This window comes from Leiobunum rupestre, chromosome 8, assembly GCF_980474605.1.
Source record: "Leiobunum rupestre chromosome 8, qqLeiRupe1.1.hap1, whole genome shotgun sequence".
In the NCBI taxonomy this organism is placed as follows: Eukaryota; Metazoa; Arthropoda; class Arachnida; order Opiliones; family Sclerosomatidae; genus Leiobunum; species Leiobunum rupestre.
Genome location: NC_143391.1, coordinates 33,604,107 through 33,627,025, shown reverse-complemented (window position 1 = coordinate 33,627,025; position 22,919 = coordinate 33,604,107). Strand labels below are relative to the sequence as shown.

The following is a 22,919-nucleotide window of genomic DNA, read 5'->3' as shown; positions in this document are numbered from 1 at the left end:
TCAATTTTCAAGGTCACCGGAAGTGACGTCACGTGGTTCGTATTCCCGGAAAGCCCCCACTTTGATACGTAAGGCAAACAGTTCTTGGTTACAAATCACTAACCTAATTTATAAATATATTGACCCACCATGTACCTTATCACATGCTTATTTTGTCATGGGCTCTTGGGCTATTAGTTAGTAAATAATTTTTTGGGTAGTTCTAAATGGCACAATGGCAGCTGGAAAGGGAGGAAAAAATTTCGGCGAAAAGGAGCTTACTTTTTAGCCAAAAAGCGTCTCAACAGTCATTGTTCAAAAGTATAAATAAATACATTCTTGCTCAGTTTCTTTCTCTTTCTCTTTCTAATTTACTTTTCAAAATGTATTATTTGATTCTTTTGCAAAAATTGCAAAGCACAAAAGCATTAAGAACAATTAATTCAAGTTTCAAAAGTGTACTTCAGACACAGATTTATCACTATCTGTTTGATCATGAGTGGCACATTTCTGAATGATTTCACAAAAAAAGTATGACTGGCTGTTAACTAACATATATTTACTTCTGGGTAGTCTGAGTCTTAAAATTTTAATTAGATGTTTCTAAAGCCTAAAAAAACAAAATAGAAATGACCACGTTTTCTCATGTTGCTTAATGCTTTTGCACTTCATAAGGCAGTAATAATATGCCAACTTCAATTGAAAAAAATTATTTTTTACAATTTTCAATATTTTTACATGGCACCTCGTTGGTTTTCCGGTACCTGTTTATGAGCCAAGTATAGAAAACCAATACTCGATAAAGCGCTTACTAAAAATATAACATCAAACCACCTATGGTAGAAATTAAATTGCAAATCACCCAGAACCTCTGTTATTATGGACCTATAAATAAATACAAATAGTGAATGTTGATAAAACAACTCTGAATAAAAAATGTACCTGTATTCTTGAGGCATATTCATTCTCATTAGGAGAACTGATGAAACAAAATACATGCCCATTATTTGAGCCAAGGCCAAGACAATGATATTTGAAGATTTACTACTTGAGATTGCGTAGAAAAACTTTTTTAAATGATAAAAAAATTACATGAAAATACATAAAAACTAATTCACATAAACACTAATATTACCTTAGTTAAAGTTATAAGTAGACCCCTAATTGACGTCACAACAATAATTCCAACCAAAATGAAAGACACGTGTTGCGAGTAGAATTTAACCTGAATTAAAAATTTCATTTTCAATATTCAAATTCACAAGTTAGTAAAGAACCTTACATCAAAGTCAAATCCCATATAATTCACTGCAATTTCTATACCACGAGTGACTGGATCAACTCGTCCAACTCGGTCAAATACAATATTAACTGTACACTAAAAACAATAAAAATATCGGTTTAGGTTGTAATGCAAATGCAAAATTAAGTAAAAATACATACAATAAATATTTTCCAAATACAATACAAGGAGAAAAAATAGCCAATAAAATTAAAATATTTCCCTTTCAAAGTTTTGGACCATTCAATTCGTTCCTAGTTATAAAAAAAGTTAATTAAATGTAAATTATATTAAATTACCCTTGAAAACTATACTAACTTGCATGTTGTGCATATCTACATCTTCTAAAAACAATTGACGACTTAATTCTTCTAAAATGGCCACTTCCTGTTTCAATTGCGTTACATCTACCTCCATTAAAAGGTTAAGAAGTTATGGGAAAAAATATTAAATAACATTAATAGAATTTGATTTACTTTCACTAGATCCTCCGGTTGGAGCAGATGCAACACTTTTAATCATTCCCCAAATCCCTGTTGACTGTTTTCTAACAGAATTGATCTGTTGCATTTTCATTTCCCGTTCAGCTATTGCTATTCTAGTATTATACAGCGAAAAATAATATAAATATAAATAGAAAACGAATTGTAGATAGAATGGTTATGAACCGTTTCTTTTTCATTAAAATCATGTCCATAGTCTGCATTAGTTTACGCTCAAGCGCTACAATATCAGTTGGAATCACTGGCCTCATAAAATAAGCCATTGATGTGTAAGGGTAGTTAACAGCACCAAACCCTGACAGTAAAGCCATAAGTGTCACACCAATAACGCCAACTCTGCTGATGCCCTGTTCAATTGACAAAATTCCTAAAAACATACAAAGATGCTAAATCGGTTTAACTTACTAAATAATAAAATTTCTACCATGTTTGGGGCTTAGAATTGGAAATGGATCTCCTATTTTCCAAAACATGTATATGAAAATAAGCCACGCCAAAACAGTCAAAGGTTTAATCATCTGTTTTTGAACTTTTAAGAAATATAGGTAAATATAATGATTTTTTATTACTATAGTCTATTATCAAAACTTACCAAATCTTATGTTACTAAGGATAAAATAACCCATGTAAAATGGTAAAAGAACAATTAGCATGAAAAGTATGGCATAAAGTCCCAATTTCCAGTGAATGTATCTAGAGCTGATAATAACAATATAATTATGAATTTTCAATGATTTATCTCAGTTTTACTCACTTTAAGCTTAAAATGCCGAGAATCTCAAAAATGATTAACTCAAACATGGAGCATGACAGGGAGAATGTCACTGAAAATATTAGTTGCACTAAAAGATGATGCACCTATTTAATAATTAATATAACATTAACGTAAATACAACTGCAAGTTTTTATTGAAGCTACCTCATAATCCTTGAACAGTTTCTTCATGAAGAACACCCATCCGCCAGCAAAGAATAAAACTTGGCTTACAAATATGATTATTGTATCTTCAACAATACCCATTTTAAATTTAATCGAAGCACCGTCTTAATTTAAAATTTAAATATCCAAACATTCTCTTTAACAGGCAAATTCTTAAACTTGTGAAAATCTCGCTGAAAACTCCGGAACAGGCTTGGAAATAAGGTTTATTTCTAAACTGGTCTATTTGGCCAGTGACTCCCAACTCTTGAATTATTTAAGTGGTCACGTAGACCAGTTGGTTAATAACGGTATATAATTTTGAACTAATAAACTGGACACTGGACCTGTGAACCCCTAGCTATTGAATAAAAAAACTGGTCCGAGCAATTAATAAACTGGTCTTTGACCCAGTGACCACCGCTTATTTCCAAGCCTGCTCCGGAACTGTCACGTTCGTCTGCTAAAGCTATATTACAAAGGTTTGCTATATATATAATATATAACTACGTACCCTAGATTGGAAATCAAGCACTTTCACGTAAACGCAGGCTCTTACCAAAGATAATCTAGACTACGTACCGCTCTTACCAAAGATAATTTAAACTCGTACCCTAGATTCGAATACTGAGATCTTTCCCATTGACGGTTTTGTTACGAAGCGTTTACCCTTTTCCGGCACGTGACCTCAGAAAAATCGGGCTCCATCGGTTGTGGCACGGCCAACTGCGATCACGCGCTGCGCAGCGCGTGATCGCAGTTGGCCGTGGTTGCGGTAAGGCGCAAACCATGGAGCGAATATTTTCTGAGTTCCGACGGGAAGTGGGTAAACGCTATCGGCAACGCGCGAGAGAGTGATTTCGAATCTAGGGTACGAGTTTAAATTATCTTTGCTCTTACTGAGTTCCCGGCGGAAGTCGGAAAAAATGGCCTCCATGGAGCTGGCAGGGCTACCGACACTTACAAGGAGACTACCCGAGGTGTTACTCACCGATTTTGTTCAAACTCGGGGGATTGGTAGACCTTCATGTAACTTGAAAAATCCTAAAGGTATTTTATTCAATGGGCAACGGTTTTGCCATGGCAACGAAAAATGTTTTTACAACATAAAATAGAAATTTTCCCATTGAAAATAACATGGGATTTTGACCGATTCCGAGGGTCCCCCCCCTGTGAAAAAATTTTAAAAAATTTTAAATAACAAAATTGTAAAAAATTGATTAAAATTGACGAAAAAAATCAAAATTGATCACATTTTGATCAATTTGAACTAAATGGGTGAAAATTAACCAATATGGCTAAAATTGGAAAAATGTGAGAAGGAAATAAAAAAAATCAAACATTGAAAAAAATATTTCAAAAATTATTAAAATACTTTTTTTTTCAAAATTGAAAAAAAATATAAAATTGAAAAATATTGATCAAATACAGCAGTTTAGATCAAAATTCATAGGAAATGACGGAAATTTATAAGTTGTGTAAAATTGGATTAATGTATAGATAAATTGCGATTTTTTGAAAAAAGTATTTATTTTGGTCAATTTGATCAAACTTGACCAAAATTGGAAAATAATATATCTAAATTAGCCCAATTTTAAAGTTTTGTAAAAATTATATAAAAATAAATTAAATTCGACCATTTATCTCAAAATTGTTTGAAATATTTTTTTTCCAAATTGAAAAATGTTAATAACACTGAACAAAATTATCAAAATCAATAGTTTCGATCCAAAACGATCAAAATTGATAGGAATTGATGGAAATTTATTTATATAGAAAAATTGCTTTTTTTTTAAATTATTTTCCAAATTGGTAAAATAATTGATCAAATTTTGCAAAATTTTTAAATTATTATTATTATTGATTATTTTAAGAAACAGTGTAATACGAAATTGTTTTATTCGTTGTTATTAAACGTTTCTCAGCTATATTCCTATATTTTTTTGGAAAACACGGCTAACTTTGACCAAAGATAATATAACCTTAGACCAAGATATAACCATTGAGTTGGGAATATTAATCTAGAGGTCCAATCAAAACATCGGATTTCTCAGTACTTCCCGAAACAAGTTTAAAAAAAAAAAAAAAAAAAAAAAACAGAATACTCCCGTCTGCTCCCAAATGCCCAAATGACAAGAAAACTTTATCATTCTACCCGTGGCGCCGTCTATCTCTCAATGGTTCGTTCAAATAAGACGCATTTTCCGGTCAAATGATTTTTTTCTTCAAAAATAATGGATGGCGCCACGGGTCATATGATAACGTTTCATCGTCATTTTAGAGGAGACGGCACATTCGTAATTTTCAAAAACTTGTTTCGCGGGGAGCAGGTTTGATTGGATCTCTAGATTAATATTCCCAACTCAATGTATATAACTACGCACCCTAGATTCGAAATCAATCTCCTTGCACGTAAACGCAGGCTCTTACCAAGGTTTGTAAATCGTGCATGCTCTTACTGAGTTCCCGGAGGAAGTTGAAAAAAACTGCCTCCATGGAGCTGGCAGGGCTACCGACATCTAGTTAAAACGTAAAGTTTTAGTGAAAATTGCACCGTGGTTTTTGACTTGCGGTTTTCAAGATACCAGATATCAGATATTTTTGCATTATATTGTTTTAAAACAATAATGGATCATGCCTGTAGCTCCAAAAATGTTTCTAAACGAAAGAAAACTAAAGGTGAGTAATATAATCTTGGGTTATCTATTGAAATTCCTTATTTCTCACCCTGCTATGGAGCCCGATTTTCCCGACTTCCGGCGCGAACTCAGTAAAAGCCTCACGAGAAAACGAGCTATCGAGAAACGCCGTAATTTCGAATCTAGGGCAGTAGTTATATTATCTTTGCTTCAATTATTCATAGAGGAATAGCCCTGGAGTTGTTTTTTTTTTTAGTCACACGATATGGTGTCGGCTAGCGCCTTAGACACCAATACAACAAATAAACGTCACAGACAATAGCGGCACCAACGTTAGAAGCGCTGAAGGGATCGCAAAAATCCCGACAGCAGGCGGAAGTATCCCGGGCGGGAGCTACCTTCCGGAAGAGCGGAGAACGATAATAGACAGTTCAGGGTGTTTCCAAAGGAAGGGGATAAGCCCAACCCCCGAAAAGCGTTCCGTAATGACCATAGAAATCTTAACACGGACTTTAGGTATAATATAGTCCGTGATCTGAGCAAAGATAATTTAAACCCGTACCCTAGATTTGAAATCACTCTCTCGCGCGTGGCTGATAGCGTTTACTTACTTCCCGCAGAAACTCAGAAATAATTCGCTCCATGGTTTGCGCCTTACCGCAACCGATGGAGCCCGATTTTTCTGAGGTCAAAGGGTAAACGCTTCGTAACAAAACCGTCAATGGGAAAGCTCTCAGTATTCGAATCTAGGGTACGAGTTTAAATTATCTTTGATCTGAGTCACTTGGCTTTGATATTTTGTTTAATGGTGTCTAAGGAGTACCACATGCTGCATGCACCATATATCTCGAGTCTAGAAAAGTAACGTCGTCTGCAATATCTCTCACGTTTAGGTATTTATCGTTCTTTCAATTTTAAAGAATTTAAAATTATAAAAGTATTATAAAATGTCTCCTGAAGCTAAACAACGGCTAGCGGCAGTTTTATGTCTTACAAAAGAAGTTTTCCACTGGGGATTTATTCCAGCGGTACTTTACCTAGGTAAGAACTTGAACCCATAAAATTGTTTCCAACAGTACTAAGCCTTAACATAATTTTTGTTTTAATTTTATTAGGGTTCAAAAAAGGTGCTGATCCTGGTATGCCTGAACTCTCTCCATTAAGGTGCGTAAAATAACATTTTGTTTATATTATTTCAGATGGATTTTTAAATTTTATATTTATTTTACAGTTTACTATGGCAATAAGATGTTGAACACCTAAACTGTATTTCCTTTATGATGTTTATTTAACTACATGCAAAGCATTAAATGTTGAAAATATTCCAATCTTTTGCTTGATTTTGATAAAGCACTTAGAATTACAGCTCTATGTAACAGATAAATTAACTGACAAAATTTTGATTAATCGTAAATATTTTGGTTAACTGTTTATTTGTGGATATTATCGATGGATAAACAACGATTTAACATTCAAAAAATAATTTATATTTTTGGATAATTGTAGGTTATGGATAAAAATAAAATACTTGGTTAATTTTTATCCAAACGCCGAACTCGACATAGAATTGAATAATCATAGCAGTGGCAAAAATCAAAGTGGGAATTTAATTTTTGTTATGCTAGATACAGTACCTGCAATGATCTGGGGCCCAGGTAGATAAAATTAAATAAACAATTGTATTTTGCATTGGGGGCTCAATGTTTCTAGTCACCCCACATTTTAAAAGCACAGATGAAAACTATTAAAATACATAGTTAGCACCTAAGGAAGGGGCCTATGGTCTCCATGAAACCAGGAGGGGAGATAAAAAATTCAAACCATTTCGTGCCTAGCCACTAAATAGGTAGCCATTTTGTTGGTAATCTCATGTAAGCGATAAAACGTACGGAAATTAGATTAATGCTATAAACTTTTTAAATCATTATGGGCCCTAAAAAAACCAGGGAAGATTTTAAACCTGGGTTATTTAAATAGCAAATGACAACAGGTATATCTACAAAAAGGTTTAAGAATTTCAAATTGGCGTGACGTCACACGTCTAACTCATGGCAAGAAAATAGGGAAATTTAAATTGTCAGATAAAAATCGAAAATAGGAGGCGCGCACAGGCCTTGATAAGAAGTTAAAAATGTAGGCAAAGCTATGGGCAACTAGCTTGTCGCTATAATTAGTATAACAAAATCTGGAACATATGTTATTTAAAATTAAATGAGAAGAAAGATTTCATAACTTCCAATGTCAAAACGTAGGGAAATTTATGCCGCAAATTGGAGAATATTCATTTTTAGTTTGGTAGGAAAATGCCAAGTAAATCTGACCATAAGAAAATACCTAGAAGTTACTGTCCACCTATGACGAACAAACACAAGAACGCAGCTACTAGCTAGCCTTTAAACACATTAACGCAGTGTTGTGTACAAAGTTCAATGGGCGAACCTTTACACTGAGCGTTAAGCGTTTTATGGAAAGGGGGAAAACAATATCGGAATTTTCCCCTTCCGACGGCAGTGCTAAACCGTCTAACCATGGATAGTAGATTTTAGAGGATCGGTAAAAAGCCTGGTTTTTAGCCCCCCGTAAACCAATCACACTAAGGGAGTCGGCCAAGGTTATTTGAAAAAAAAACAAGTATCGCTAAGAGTGGACGATACTGTTCGAAAAAAGAAAAAAGATAAACACGAAGTACATTTTTACGCTAAAAGGTATTTTTTCACGTTTTTATAGATTAAATATGATCAAGAATGTATTTATTTATTATTAGGAAGAATGATTATGTTGCGACAATCACCGGGCACGTTGAACGCCTTTCCCCCGTCTCGCGCGGGGGGAAAGACAAAACGTCACCGGCGTTTGATTTCCATCGCGTTAGGTGACGTAAATTTTAAGCAGCCAATGAAATACCGGGACTATTCGTTTTATTTTAAGCGGAGGAGCGTACTGGGGGGAAAGGCTAAAAACTGTCTCGACATAGAAATTCTCCCTAGGTATAAATAAATACATTCTTGATATGATATACTAAATATCAGTTGATAGTTTTTATTGAATTAAAAAACCAAAATTACGTAACAATATCAACCGCATTAGATTGCCATTTTGAAATTTTAAGATCACGTGGTACAAACGACCTTGCAAGACTACCTCGGAGGCTGTCGAGCTGATTGATACGCGGGGAGAAATAAAATGCACTGTGGAAGGGTTTCGAAAACCTGTCCTCTTAATTTACTGTCCATGGTCTAACCAATGCAAAATGTACAAAATAAAATGCACGACTTCTGATGGGTTGCATTTTCCTTGTGTGGGGTACTGTGTTTGTTGCTCCTAGCTGTCCACTTACCGGTGTGATTGAAAAGAGTTTTAAATAATAATTATCAAACCCTGGCACGATTGGGGGGGGGGGGGGGGGGTAATCCGAGGGGTCCGCCACTTAAGAAAAAAGCGTACAAGATTCGGAATCAAGGAATCTTAGAGTTGATTAACTTGATTCTCGTTGATTCCAAAAATAATTTATTCCATTTAATTCCAAATTGATTATGTGGATTCCTTCAAAAAAAACCTTTGATTCTGCTTGATTTCAAGATTGTGCTCAGATTCTAAATAATCACAATTTTACGTAACTTCCGTATTTCGTAATTGATTCCTCATACTCTTAGTTGTTTCTGGTTAAAGGGAATATAACCTCAGGTATTTGGCGCCATTGTACAGTTTAATTTGAAAAACTGAAGGGGTCTTCCTTAATGGGAATAGAACCTCCAACGCATTCTTTATGGAAGACCCCATCAATTTCGTTTATTCCCTTCACAATCAGCGATTATCAGCGCCGCAAGTGTGAAAAGCTATGGGAGGCAGCGGACAATATTGGAACCCTCGGAGGGCGACAGAAATACCAGAGCTTATATTCCCTTTAATTTGTAATTTGAAAGGTGGCCAAAAAAATTAAACTACCATTTTAAAACTTTTCAAAATAATTGACATTTTTCTAATGGACAAAGAAATTGAAATGTAGACGGTGGCTCGCCATTAAGCTTTAAGAATAATAAAAATGAGGGTGCCTACTTATTTACAAATAATCTCGGCCCTGTTGAATACTTATCATAGGCTATAATTGTAATCACGCCCAAGAGATGGCGTGAGGGAGTAAGAAGGACACAAAAAGATATATAAGTATACTACTAGCTAGTGGCTGCATGTAGAAAATGTTTATAAAGAAACAGTTACTCCTCACTAAAATAATAGTAATATAATTTGAGTAATAAATAATAATGATAATAATTACAACAGACCCCACCACAGCTTCGGCAAAATAATTTAACGTATTTGTTTTTCACCTCGTTTATGGGCCCCCATGAACCCTCACGACATTCATAACTAAATCTGTAAAATTCAGTTTCTACACGGCTGATGGTCTCCTTAGATTTTTCCTATGATAAAAATTTCAATGAATTTTAAGCAAACTAAATTAATAGAACTGTCGGCGGCTATTAAAGTGGAACGTTGTCGTTTGAATTATAGAGGTTTCCCGAGATGCAGGTCACTCTTTTGCAGGGTGTCCTAATAATCATGATTCAAAATTTAATAATGTAGTAATAATTGTTATTTTTTGTACAGCCAAAGCTAAAGATTTGATTTTAACTATATTTAATCATGATTTAGTAATGTGAGGGTGTCCTAATAATCAAGGAAGTTATCTGCTCCTCGGGTTTCCCTTTGGAAAAAGTTCTGAAAAAGTGCGAAAATACTCAAGTGGAGTTACTGAATTTATACCAATTTTTTTTTATGAATTGTATTTAAGCCTAACACATCGCTCGCTTCGCTCACTCGGCCAATAAACTTCAAATATTTACTAAATTCAGTAAATATCCAAAAAGGGCAATGAAATTAGTAAATGGAAATGTACCTCTATAATTTGAATTTAAAGACGCCAAATGACCAGGAGCTCGGTTAAAAATGACATAACAATTTAAAATTTGTATGCATAGAGCCACCATTATTCTCACCGTCGAACACCACGCCCACAAACTTAATTATTTTCCCTGCGCAATTCGTTCTGTGTTCTTAGTAATTTACCCAAAAAATAAACTTTGCACAGGGCGCAAAAAAAGCTAGTTTCAAAATACATGTATTTCGTCTATGAGTAGGATATTAATCGAAAAATTGTCTGCTAACCCTTAATTCATAAGCTATTTTCTCAATAGTCTATGCACCAACAATTTTTCGTTAAAGAGCAGGATGGTGAGTGTTGATGAAAACTGCTTGTTGGCAGCCTGCAGGCCAAAATGATTCTCATACATTGACCATTTGAGCAGTCTGAGCTAGAGATTCGAGCCTTTTAAATCCTGAGTTTTTTCACTATTGCCTGAAGTGAATGTTAAAAATCTGAAATTAAGTTTGAGGCACGTTAAATTTATTAAAGGGGAACAGCCAAGCTTTTCCAAATATGGCCTTATTTCCATATCAAAAGATTAACAAGACGTTCAATATACTAACACGTAACTTATTTTGTCTTGAAAAAATAGCTTTTGGCCCAAAAAGTTGAAACGAAAAATAACGCCAGGTGTTTGGGTTTGAATTTTCGCCGCCATCTTAGGGGCTGCCGCCAGCGCCCCTAACCCCGTATGAGTGATTTGCGAACTATCCTAACTTTTAAAATCGCGCAATTTAGGCTTAGGTCTCTTATAACTGGAACGCGCCGCTCGTGCAAAACAAAATTTTCGCTTTTACGTGGTTTTTCTGTCTCAATGACTTCTCACCAGGTGTCACGGTGGACGCGCGCTTTTCGATTTCCCGAAATTTCTTTATGTTATTAAAAATTAACCACTCAATATTTTTTTATGTGGTTTTCGCCATAAATTTTAGTTTTTAATGGGCTATAGGGCTATCTAACTGGTTAAAGCTTGACCGTTCCCCTTTAAGAATTATTTCCTTGAAAGTCAGAATCGTCATTAACTCCTTTGCACGTGTGACTTAAAGGGCCACATGATAGTTTGAGTTTTGAGGATTGTAGTGTTAATTTGAATACACCAGTACGAGCAGGTGAGAGCTCAAAAATGAAAAAGATTAAGCGATTCTCGATCCTGGGCTCCAGTGTGTAGGAACTAACTTTTTACATTTCAAAATTCTTCAGTATGAAAATTATTATTTTAGTAAATTCAAGACCCTAGACTTCATTAAAATATACAACATTATTACGTAACAATGGCGACGGAGATAATCTGCTGAACGCTGACTTTTTATAAACAAAAAAAGTGGCAAGTTTCACAAGTGCATATTGTGCAACCAATCTAAACAATTGTCTTGGAGCTCAAGTAAAACAAAGTGTTAAAATGTTACACAGAAGCACATTTATGAGTAATTGTGTTATATATGATTGCACGACATGAAATTATGCCCACATTGATCACGGAAAATGGCCCTGGTTTTTCAAGTAAATAATTTTCTGATTTCACCACAAACAATGAAATAAAACACATGATATCATCACCATACCATCCAGCATCAAATGGACAAGTTGTTCTTCGATGTATGCCATCCAAAGACCTTTCCATTCATGAGGGAAGGTGGAATTGATGGTATGCCAAAGCCAAAGCAAAATGTGGATTATGGGCAAGATACGTTCACAAAATAGGAAACATGTTGTTTGAAATTGACACAAAAACGGCAATCTTAAAAGGTACCTAAATCAATTACGTCCGAGTAAAGCAGTAGTGTAGTCCGAAGCACACCAGGGGACGACGGCTCGTAGATCCGACAGTAGTATGGATACAAGGGTAACAGGTCCCACGCGTCAACTAGTACAACAAAATATTCGTCAACCCATACCGCAAGAAGTTCCTCAACCAGTAGTCCAGTCAGCATCTAACTCAGGAGGTTACACGAAAATTACCTCAACCACAAATTGTTAAAGTTCCTGAAATAAATAAGTTTATGGAACTTGGATTTAATCTCACCATGTCGAGAGGACCTGCATCGCAAATGGGAGAAAATTCTAATGGAAATTCAAACTATAAGTCTATAACGTTATCAAATTAGATAGACTGTGCAGTATGAAAAGAACACCAAAGACTTTAAAGGACTATGTTTTAGACTGGAAAGATTTGACCCTAGATTTTAATGTACAGAACATAATTCCTTACCGCCAAAAACTTTTCATTTTATGGAAGAGGTATTGGGTAGGAGATAACTAAAGTTCGATCAGAATTTTTCAAACGATTCTGTAGACCTCTAACCTCTTTATACGACTACCTTTAGTATTTGTACGATAATAATAATAATAAAATAAATAATAATCAGTTAGGCTAATACCCAAGGCACCACCTTAGGCCTAAGTCATCAAGCGGCTTTTAAAGCTATTAAATCAGGTGGCCGGGTTACAATGTGTAGGAGGGTGGGGGAAAGCCCTGCATGCCACGCGAGCCAAAGTTCCGTACGCTAACTACTACCGTTAACCTCGACAAGTTTTTATGGAAGGGGAAACCGATGAGGTCGGGGGAAAACCCCTTAAACCAGTGAGGAGAGAACTTGCAAACTCAACGCAGAAGGAGTTGTTCTGAGTTTTCACCCAGTACCATAAGCTGGCGGGATCGAACCCGGCCCCTCTTGCTGCGACTCTGCGAGGCGAAAATATCCTAATCAATATATTTGTTCAACACTTGTGAAATTTGAATTATCCGCGTTTTTTTTAATATATATAACGCTTTTCATTTTGATCCCAGGAAGAGACATCTAGCGGATTTAATTAAATATTTATCGTCACCCTTATTAGTACTAGAGAAGGATAATGGCGGAGTGACCTTTAACTTCTCTTCCTTGGGTGATATAATAAGTCTTTTTAACCGCTATATTATTAGATAATCATATTTTCAAAATTAATTCGCAATAGAAATCAAACATGATTTTTCAAATTACTCGCATCAGCCTTCGTTCGTGCAGTAGTAAGATCGCGAACGTAAAGCCAGTTGTTTCTTGTACCTTGAGTGTCTCAAACACATATGACCAAAAAAGAAGCATTAGTTGTATTCAGTCGCGAAACTTTCGTGACAAATCCGTTAAAAAACCTGCACCGTGGCCATACAAAGAGAAGAAATATACTTTTTGGCATGGATTTATTGACAATACCATGTCTAGGTTTGATGATAATACCAGGTTAATAGTTGTAGATGGTAATATTGGCTCTGGTAAAACCCAGTTAGCTAAGAAATTAGCGGAGGAATTTGAAATGAAATATTTCCCTGAAGTCTCAGTTGATAGTATTTATGTAACTGATACGGGATTTGATGTTCGAAGCCTTGACAACCATATGCCAGAATCTTGCAAATCGTACGACTTGAAAAAATTCTATCAAAATCCTAACAGTCGCCTTGTAGCAAACTTTCAACACTTTATGTACGGTCTACGATACGAACAATATATAAATGCATTGGCTCACTTATTAAACACTGGTATTTATGATAAGCTTTTTGAACTTTTACAATTTAAGTTATGTTTTATGATTTTTTCTTACATAGGTGAAGGCGTTGTTTTGGAACGTTCAGTTTACAGTGATTTTGTTTTCATGGAAACTATGTGGAAAATGGGTTATATGAGTACACCTGGTAAGAAAAAAAATTAATTAAAAAAGTTGGTCATCATTAATTCTATTTAATTTTAGCAAAAAATTGGTATTACAAAGTGAAAAGGAACACAATTTTGGATCTGTTACAACCCCATTTAGTCATTTATTTGGACGTACCTGTTGACACTTGTATGCAGCGAATTCAAAAACGAAATTTGGTTAGTTTATAATTGTTAAAAAATACTTCCCATATAAACCTCTTTGTACTTTCAAAATAAGCCACATGAAATGAACACCAAGGTTTTGAGTAAAGAATATTTAAAAGAAATTGAAAGGCAATACAAACAGCACTTTTTAAAAGAAATAAGGTTAGTGCTCCATTAAACTCTAGTACAATAAATTTTATTTTTTCATCTTTTAATTATATTTCAATTACAGCCTTCATTCGGAAGTTCTAATCTTCGATTGGACAAATTTTGGAGATATTGACACTGTAATTGATGATATTGAAAAAGTAGATTTTGACAACTATGATAAATACGATATGAAGCTTCGAGATTGGCGCCAGTCTGATAAATGGGAGTGGAATAATTTGAGGAGACTGTTTTCCAATGAAAAAACTAAACTATTTGACCAGCTATTAATACCAGATTTGAGTGTGCCAGAGATTTTCAGGTCTGGAAATGATATTGAAGAAATGGAGAATGTTCTTAGTCAAGTTAGTAATTCTCTATTTGAAGATTTCTAGGCATGTGCCAGCCTAGATTTTTGGGCTTCGAGTTCGAGTTCAAGTTCGGGTATGATAAATTTCACTTTTCGAGTATCGAGCCTAGCTTTAAATTTTGCGAGCTTTTAGGCTTAGCTTAAAAAGAGGGTTTCTAGTACTTGAATAATTAGGGTTAGCTCTATCACTAGGTTCTAATATTTCATTTATTTATTTGAACCAATAGAATATGGCTACGAAGCTAGTTATAGCTTGTGTGTAGCCTTACAGGAAACATTGTGACTAAAGGGTACTATAATGACATAACATACAAAAAGAATATATGCATACAAAGAGTGAACCTAAAAGTAGTGACACTAAAATGGAGATAATAATGAAAATAAAAACAAACAAAAATAAAGGTAAAGAAAGGAAAAATTGAGAGATGGAGCTGAAATACAAGACGGTTAAATGAACACAGGTTAAGAATAAAGTTCAGGTTGGTTGCTGAGGTAGTCACAGATGTGCTTAAGGAAGCTAGACCGCATTACACAATCAAGGGCAGCTAGGAGCAACAAACACAGCACCCCACACAATCAGAACCCAAACCATCAAAAGTCCTGCATTTTCTCGTGTACATTTTTCATTGGTTAGACGCTTTAGCGCCTGCTGCTGTCAGAAAGGGAAAATTTGGAAATTGTCTTCCTCCCCTCCCGTAAAAAGTTCAGAGTAATGGTTCGTTAGCGTGTTTAAAGGCTAGCTGCATTAGTTTTGGCACGTGGCTTGAAAATCTTAGCGCAATGGCCCCAGGTCTTGCACAGAGTAGGGAACTGGAAGAGAGTAGAGGCGGTGAGTGCAGATTTACCAGACCACATGCTCCAGATATGCACAATGTCATTAATTGTGAGGCGAAGTAGCGGGGCATCAAGGCCAAGGCGGTAGTGGCTAGTCCTTTTGTCAATTTGGTGAAGCGGTTATGCGCCTTCCTTGAAGGACAACAGAGTGACGCCTATCTGAGATGAAGTTAGTGAGCCATTGCAGCGCCATCTGGGCCGTTTTAACCTTTCCGTAGGCCTTAGGCAAAAATCTCTCATTTACTGACTTTTCGGACCTTTTTAGGTCCTTTTATATAGAATCGTAGGCACTAATGTCTCGTAAAAGTTTCGTAGGCCATAGGCACTTTGCCTAATTTGCCTTATGGATAAGGCGGCCCTGAGCACCATGCCTCTGATTCTGACCAGAACTTTTACGTTTATTTGCAGCCATATTTGTGAAGTCTAAATTAATAACTGGCCATAATAGGTATAGTCTTAGTCGATAGCTACGCCGCAAAATTTTCGTTTTGAAAACGAAAACATTTGAGAGAGTTGGCCGTTTTCGGTCTATCGAAATCTGGCAGCCTTGCCTGCCTTCCAGCCTGTATCTCCATACCGAAAATGGCCAACGATTACGCCGCCGAAAATATTTTACTAAACTGATCGTTATTTTGAATTATCGACTAAGACTATTATAAAAAGTAATTAGGGGACTGATGAACTGCCAAACAACTGACGATAAACCAAAGAGATAGAAAAGAAATAGAGGGAAGATTACCGCGTTAAAGCACCCCTGTTTTTGACCAGGAAAATTAATCCCCCCCCCCACACATGTATGAAAGCGGAGATAGGCAGAATTTGCAACGCCATCTATCCTTCCTTTGTTTACATCAAATGACAGTTTATTTTCCAAAAGGCATAATGTATTTCATATTTTCATTTCACCGCGCGTCGATGGCGGCACGTAATCTGCCCATCTCATGGCTCCCTACATTGGCGAAAATGGGGTCGGCACTCGCGGTCAACTTCGCCAGATAAAATAGTGCCTCTATTTCTTTTCTATCTCTATGCGATAAACGCATAGAAATCTCATAGGTAACTAGAATGCTGCCGTGTAACTGGCAAATGGGCCAAACGCCGTGGCAGACGATTGCCAGATCTCAGCCAATCAGAGCTCAAAGAGTGGTTCTGCCAAGAATTTAATGTCACTAGAGAGAATGACGTCACCTATCTCCTGCTATAGTAGCGGATCCAACGAGGATTATTATCCTCCTTGGCGGAACCACTCTACGGCCTCTCATTGGCTGAAGGTTCAAGGCGAACTGGCGTCAAGCTCGGCCGTAGGCGGCAGCATTCTAGTTACCTATGAGATTTCTATGGATAAACGTAGGTCAAAGGTTCAAAGGTTTTTTATTCGCTCGTACAAAGTACACCCTTTTGTAACAGGGCGGCTCCAATGGGAGCTCAGCATTAATTATACAATAATACACTAGTAATAAAAATAAAAGGTAATGGTAATGGAAAATTAACCAGGAAAACGTAAACAGGAAAAAGTAATATACAACGTTATGTAATAAATTTTAGGGGGAAGTACTATGTAGACCGGGAAACAGAGTCACCCTAGGCACGGCCAACTTTGATCACGCGCTGTTCGCGCTACAGCGGCCAAAACATTCCTCGAAATTCCGCGAGCAAGGATTTTCTCCCTATAAACTGTACTATAACGTGTAGGAGTTCAGCGCCACGCTCGGATGTTATATTGACTTCAATGTAAAAACTACTCTAAAAATAATAATCCGCTAGGGGCTCTCACGTCATATACATCTTTTGCTCATAGGTTAACACAGAAACGTCAACGAATGAGATGGCCGCTGTAGCGCGAGAGATCAAAGTTGGCTGTGCCCTAGGTTATGTAACTTATGGTTTTGGTTTCGTTTTGTACATTTAAAATCAGTGACCAATCAGAAACAACTAGGACTTGTACCTCACCCAATAAGAGATCTTAAGGCGGGACTAAAGGGAATTTTTTAATAGCTTTTCCCGCCATTTTTAAAAGGTCGCGAGAAGTGCCTTGGTAAGAAATTAAAGAATAATTAACGGATTTTGAAATGACGTTTTAGGGCGCGACACTACAGGTACATGTCTTGGGCACACAGCCTTCTTTGCGTGCTTTTTGACCATAACATGTAGAAGTATTTTCACGCGCAAAATGAATTTTAAAAGCCGTCATATTTGAGTGCTCGAAAGTTAAGCCTAGGCCCCGATTTGAGGCTTGAACCATTTTCAAGCTTTACAACTAAAGCTTTTCGATGTACTCGGCTCGAAGCTCGATTGAGTACTCGCACATGCCTAAAGATTTCCTTTTTTTTATATTTTTACTCAATAATATATACTTGTCCCTTCAGGTCCCTGAATTACGTTACGCAACTGGATTCAATAGCTTTTTTGGAGATAAAAATGTGTTATTTAAATTGAAAAGCAATTATTGGGATGACCAAAAAATGAGGTATTACTAGTTAAATGAAAAGTAAAAGATTCTTGTAATTAGAATGGTCGTATAAATTATAGTTATTGGAATTGTGTTTGTAGTACTTTAATTACAATGTGTCTATTTGAAATCGGTGTTACCAAATGTTAATAAGGAAGCCAGCTTTGAGGGAGAAGTATCCAAATAACATTCTATTGACATGCAGGGACTTATGAAATTATGAATGTGCACATTTGAAAGGACCAAAAAAGTTCCTAAAATATGGTGTTGATAAATGCTTATTTTCATTTTCTTACCTTGTATGTCATAAACAGTCCCGAATGTAGAAAATAATACAGATTTTGGCCCAAATTGGTTAGATTTTTAGGGGCCTCATTTTAGCCGAAAAACCAAAATCCGGAGAAGCTCCATATCCAAAGATCATACTTAAAATAAAGTAGTGTGCCTTCCCGTCGTCGTGTGCCCTACCACATTATTATATTAAAAAGTGTTCCATTTACCAGTGAATCACAATAAAAAAAATACTACTCTACGTCATTTTCAGCTGAGCCACGCTATGTACAAATACTATTTAATTAGTCCATGCTATACAGGGTGTTACGGATAAGAGTACCGAAACTTTCTATATGCGTTCTATGGGTCTCTATGAGTAAAAAATGTCTAATAAACATGGGTCCTAAAGTGCTTCGCTTCAGAGATATGTGCTCCCAAAAAACTACCCCAAAACACCGGACACAGCCTTAAATCTTGAATGACCTTTTAGAAGTAAAATGAATTTGAAGACAAATACAAGCCATTTTAATTTATTGATACGATTTTAATTATTAAATTTAAAGATAAAAATTTCTTGTATTTCTCTTAGCCGTCTATCTACAGACTCAAACGCCAGTCGATCTGAACCAGTCTTTTAGGAATCTACTGCTGGTTGAATATTTGAGCTTTTAACCCATATTTCTTGAGCCCTTCCATGCAATAAGTAGTAATGAGTAGTTTAGAAAAATGAAAGGTTGGGGAAAATGACCAATAAGTGATCGCTTTCCGAAAATGGAACAAGTCGTCGAAGTGGGATTTTATAAAAATTTAAAACCCATATCAAGCCTAGAAGAGTTGTTAGGTCTAGGCTCAAAAGAATCTGCAAAGACTCCAACCTTGTAGATGCCCCAGAAAAGCTCAACCTGAATTTCAACTAATTTTTCCAATAAACCTGCTTCTTTTATGTGACAATGCAAATTTATTTTAGAAAGTGATACTCCGAGAACTTCATTAATTTGAAAATTAATCACACTATATTGTAGTTCGTCTTAGTTCCTAAGCCTTGGTTGTTCAAACCGGTTGGTTTACTAAAATAATAGTCTTAATAATCAGCTACGCCGCAAAATTTTCGTTTTGAAAACGAAAACATTTGAGAGAGTTGGCCGTTTTCGATCTATCAAAATCTGGCAGCCTTGCCTGCCTTCCGGCCTGTATCTCCATACCGAAAATGGCCGACGATTACGCCGCTGAAAGTATTTTACAAAACTGATCGGCGGCATTTTTGACCGTTATTTTGAATTATCGACTAGGACTATGGTCGTTGGTTTATCAGACGTAGAGCTAATTGTGCGACGGCATAATCGGCATTTGAGATTCGATTACGTCAAATATTACGTAGGGTACAGATGACGTTATATCTGTTAAATAAACCTTTAGTGAAGGAATAGAGCTAGTAGCATACTTATGAGTAATTATGTTACATATGCTGTCAGTATTGCCGCGCCTGGAGAACGCTCTTTTTCTGCGCTAAAGATAATTAAAACTTACTTACGAAATTCTACTGGGAAAGAACGATTGGCCAATTTAGCAAAACTACACATCGAATCAATGAAACGGAAAAGTGTGTTTTAACGATGTTATTTATACATTTGTTAAATCGAAATGTAGAAAAGAGTCAATTAAAATATTCGAAAATTACATTGTTATTTAGCTCTTTATTTGTAACCCTTTTAATATTTTAGTCAATAGTACTATATAAATATAAATTATATTAGCTTAAATCAAAGGTGTATTTATTTTTTATCATGCCAAAGCAACTTAGCTGATCTAACATGATTATTAAGTTTCACTCAGGTTACTGAGTTAGTATAATCCAAAGAAACGCTTTAATTAAATAACGTCGTCCGTCCAGTCTCATTAATAGCAATAGCAAATTATAGCATTATAAAAATTATTTTAGCGACATGTTAAAGTAACGTCTGCTTGCGCCTGTTATAAGATTGCGCCGTTACTCGGGCACTTGCAACCTTTGTAATAGGTAAGTAAATTGATCGTTCTATTTTCGCTTCTATATTTTAAATCATGATTAAATTCCGAAATATTTGTTCTTAAAACTATTTATACTTTACCATGATTGTACTTTTATCTTATTTAGGGTACCCTGTACGCTATGTACTAAGTTTATATACCAAACTAAAAGCAAAGATAATTTAAACTCGTACCCTAGATTCGAAATCACTCTCCCGCGCGTTGCCGATAGCGTTTACCCACTTTCCGCTGGAACTAAGAAAAAATTCGTTCCATGGTTTGCGCCTTACCGCAACCGATGGAGCACGATTTTTCTGAGGTCACGTGCCGGAAAAGGGTAAACGCTTCGTAACAAAACCGTTAATGGGAAAGCTCTCAGTATTCGAATCTAGGGTACGAGTTTAAATTATCTTTGCTAAAAGTAAACAGAAATTTAACTCAATATTTTAAAAGAAAGACAAAAGAGTCTGAGATCGAGTCAAGAAAAATTGAAAAGTCATTTATATATACGCCACAACCAAATGCGACATAACGCTTCCATTAGAAATGTTTAAATGTGCGAAATAGCTTTATTTTTCGTAATACATATTTTAAACAAAATTAAATTTATATAAAAAAATTATTTATTTACATTCAACACTAGTTTCAACATGAAATAAAATTTTCAGACCATACTAAACTACGCCACGGACTATATTATACATATAGCATTAGTGACGTTAGTCACGTGGTCACTAAAATATCACTATACGTTATCTGTAAATTCCCAAAGAACCCCCCCCCCCCCTCCCCAGAAATGAAATCCTTGGCTTAAATGGCCTTGTAAAAAAGGGCCCCAAAATCCAAATGCGCCTAGTGCCACAATTTCCCTAAACGCGCCGCTGGTTCTCGTGAAGTTAACATATTTTTTAACATAATTGGAAAAGAGTTAAATACATTTCTCATTCGGGTTTATTAGGAACTTGTCATGTTGTCTATGACTATTTCATTTTTGAGAACAAACTTATAGTGTCGGCCAAAGGCCTTAAACACCAAAATCTATGACTATTAAAGTGGGCTGCATTAAACTTGATAAATGCAGGATATTTATCAACATTTATAAAGATACGTGGAACTTCATTAACTAGCCAGTAGGTGGCGGTAGTCGTCCTAATTATTCGGGACTACGCCTTAAAGCAAAAGCCAGCCAAAGAAGCCATATATGACAACAGCCGAGGAAGCTGCCTACTGTTCCAGGCACGCACCGGCGCCCTCCCAACGGCAGCCAGGGAGTTCGAGATCCTTGGGAACGCACCAACATGCAAACTCTGCGCTGCCCCGTCAGAAACCGTGGCTCACATCTTGGAAGAGTGCCCGGCGTTGACCCCGGAGCGACTTTTAATACGCGAGTCCGAGCAAATGCCTATGGTAGTAGCCCCATCATCCCCGGATTATCTCCGATGGCTTGGACTAACTGAAGACAAACAAAAAACAGAGACGACGGAGGCCACCAAACACCTCTTGGACAGGTGGTGGTCGCTCCGCAAACCTACAAAAAGACCAACGTGGTGACACACACCATGTCCCCCCACTGCGCCCCTTATCCGAAAGTTTAAGTGAGCCTCCCTGATTTAAAAGGGACCAAATTCGGAGTGGAAAAGTGAACTGATAACTGAACTGAACTGATATAAGCGGTCTTTTTAAATTAGAGCACCCACATAGCAATAGCGATATCACAACCTAATTAGTTGGCACTCATGCTCAGAAAGGAAAATTGGTATCTTAATTTACATAAAAAAATTAATCTTTGGTAAAATATTTAAAAACTGAATTGCCATTCTTCTATTAAGAAGCGGATGTTATTAGAATGGCAATATAGATACATCACTGTCCTTAAATTTGAAATTCAAATTCAGAAATAAATGTATATAATTTTTTCAATGCATATTAGTGTCAGCAAGAATACATTAGAGGTACAGAAGGATATTGGAGTATAGCATTAGCTATCCTCACATACTTAGTAGTTCATCTTTTTATTCTTATTGCAGCATACATTTTAATAACAAAACATAGATATCGATCATCTATGCAAAATAGAGTGCCAAAGCAGACGAACTTTCGCTACGAAGTATGCCACGATGGGGGTTTGGAACAGGGTGGGAAATAAGGATTTTTTTTTAAAGTGGACAGGTGACCAGTGACCCCCCTGGCCTATAATAAATAAACTGGACCACGACCAGTGCACCTCGTCTGCTACATTAGAATAGCGTGTTTTAACTTTTAACCGTTTTAATAGCTTGAATTGAATTCGAATTGAAATGTACCAACCATAGATATAAGAAATGTATATAAAGGTCTAGATAAATTTCGGGGCGTCTAAGCCTAACATAAAATACGGAATTGACACCTAGCAGACACCGAGGAAGGCACGTGACCAAGAGCGCGAGCTCTCTTAGCATTTTAGTACTAAGTGCTTGACCTTTCCGCAGGCCGTAGTCTTTAGACACCATCTGTTGGTGACTTTTAGTATAATTTTTAAGCAGGAGACAATGGCTCTCGCGACGATAGCACGAGCTTTCTTACCGACAGATAGCGCCTTATAAGGATAGCCTGCAGAAATTACGCGTTTCTGCTAGCTGTCACCTCCGTATTCACTCCCTTTGAAATATTTTATCTAGACCTTTATACATGTATACGTTACCTATATCTATGGTACTAACATGCCGCAGCCGCCGTTACACAGACCTTCAAATCCAAAGACTAATAATATAACATTTGGACC

At 36.2% G+C, this 22,919-nt stretch overlaps 2 protein-coding genes across 2 annotated transcripts; one reads left to right on the top strand and one right to left on the bottom strand.

Moving 5' to 3' along the window:
- Positions 1-673: 673 nt before the first annotated feature.
- GPHR (Golgi pH regulator) lies at positions 674-3,354 on the bottom strand. Its single transcript, XM_090156247.1, has 12 exons — positions 2,683-3,354; positions 2,519-2,622; positions 2,357-2,463; positions 2,189-2,293; positions 1,930-2,131; positions 1,738-1,859; positions 1,580-1,668; positions 1,423-1,515; positions 1,262-1,357; positions 1,115-1,204; positions 922-1,046; positions 674-864 (listed from the first exon to the last, which is right to left on the bottom strand). The coding sequence occupies exons 1-12, from the start codon at positions 2,782-2,784 to the stop codon at positions 714-716; spliced, it is 1,386 nt and encodes a 461-aa protein (XP_090012373.1). The 5' UTR covers positions 2,785-3,354; the 3' UTR covers positions 674-713.
- A 9,742-nt stretch (positions 3,355-13,096) lies between these two features.
- Positions 13,097-19,712, top strand: ND-42 (NADH dehydrogenase (ubiquinone) subunit ND-42). The gene is made up of 6 exons (XM_090156433.1): positions 13,097-13,759; positions 13,826-13,912; positions 13,969-14,090; positions 14,152-14,240; positions 14,311-14,590; positions 17,796-19,712. Exons 1-6 carry the CDS (start codon positions 13,210-13,212, stop codon positions 17,904-17,906), a joined length of 1,239 nt encoding a protein of 412 aa, XP_090012559.1. The 5' UTR covers positions 13,097-13,209; the 3' UTR covers positions 17,907-19,712.
- Positions 19,713-22,919: the final 3,207 nt, after the last annotated feature.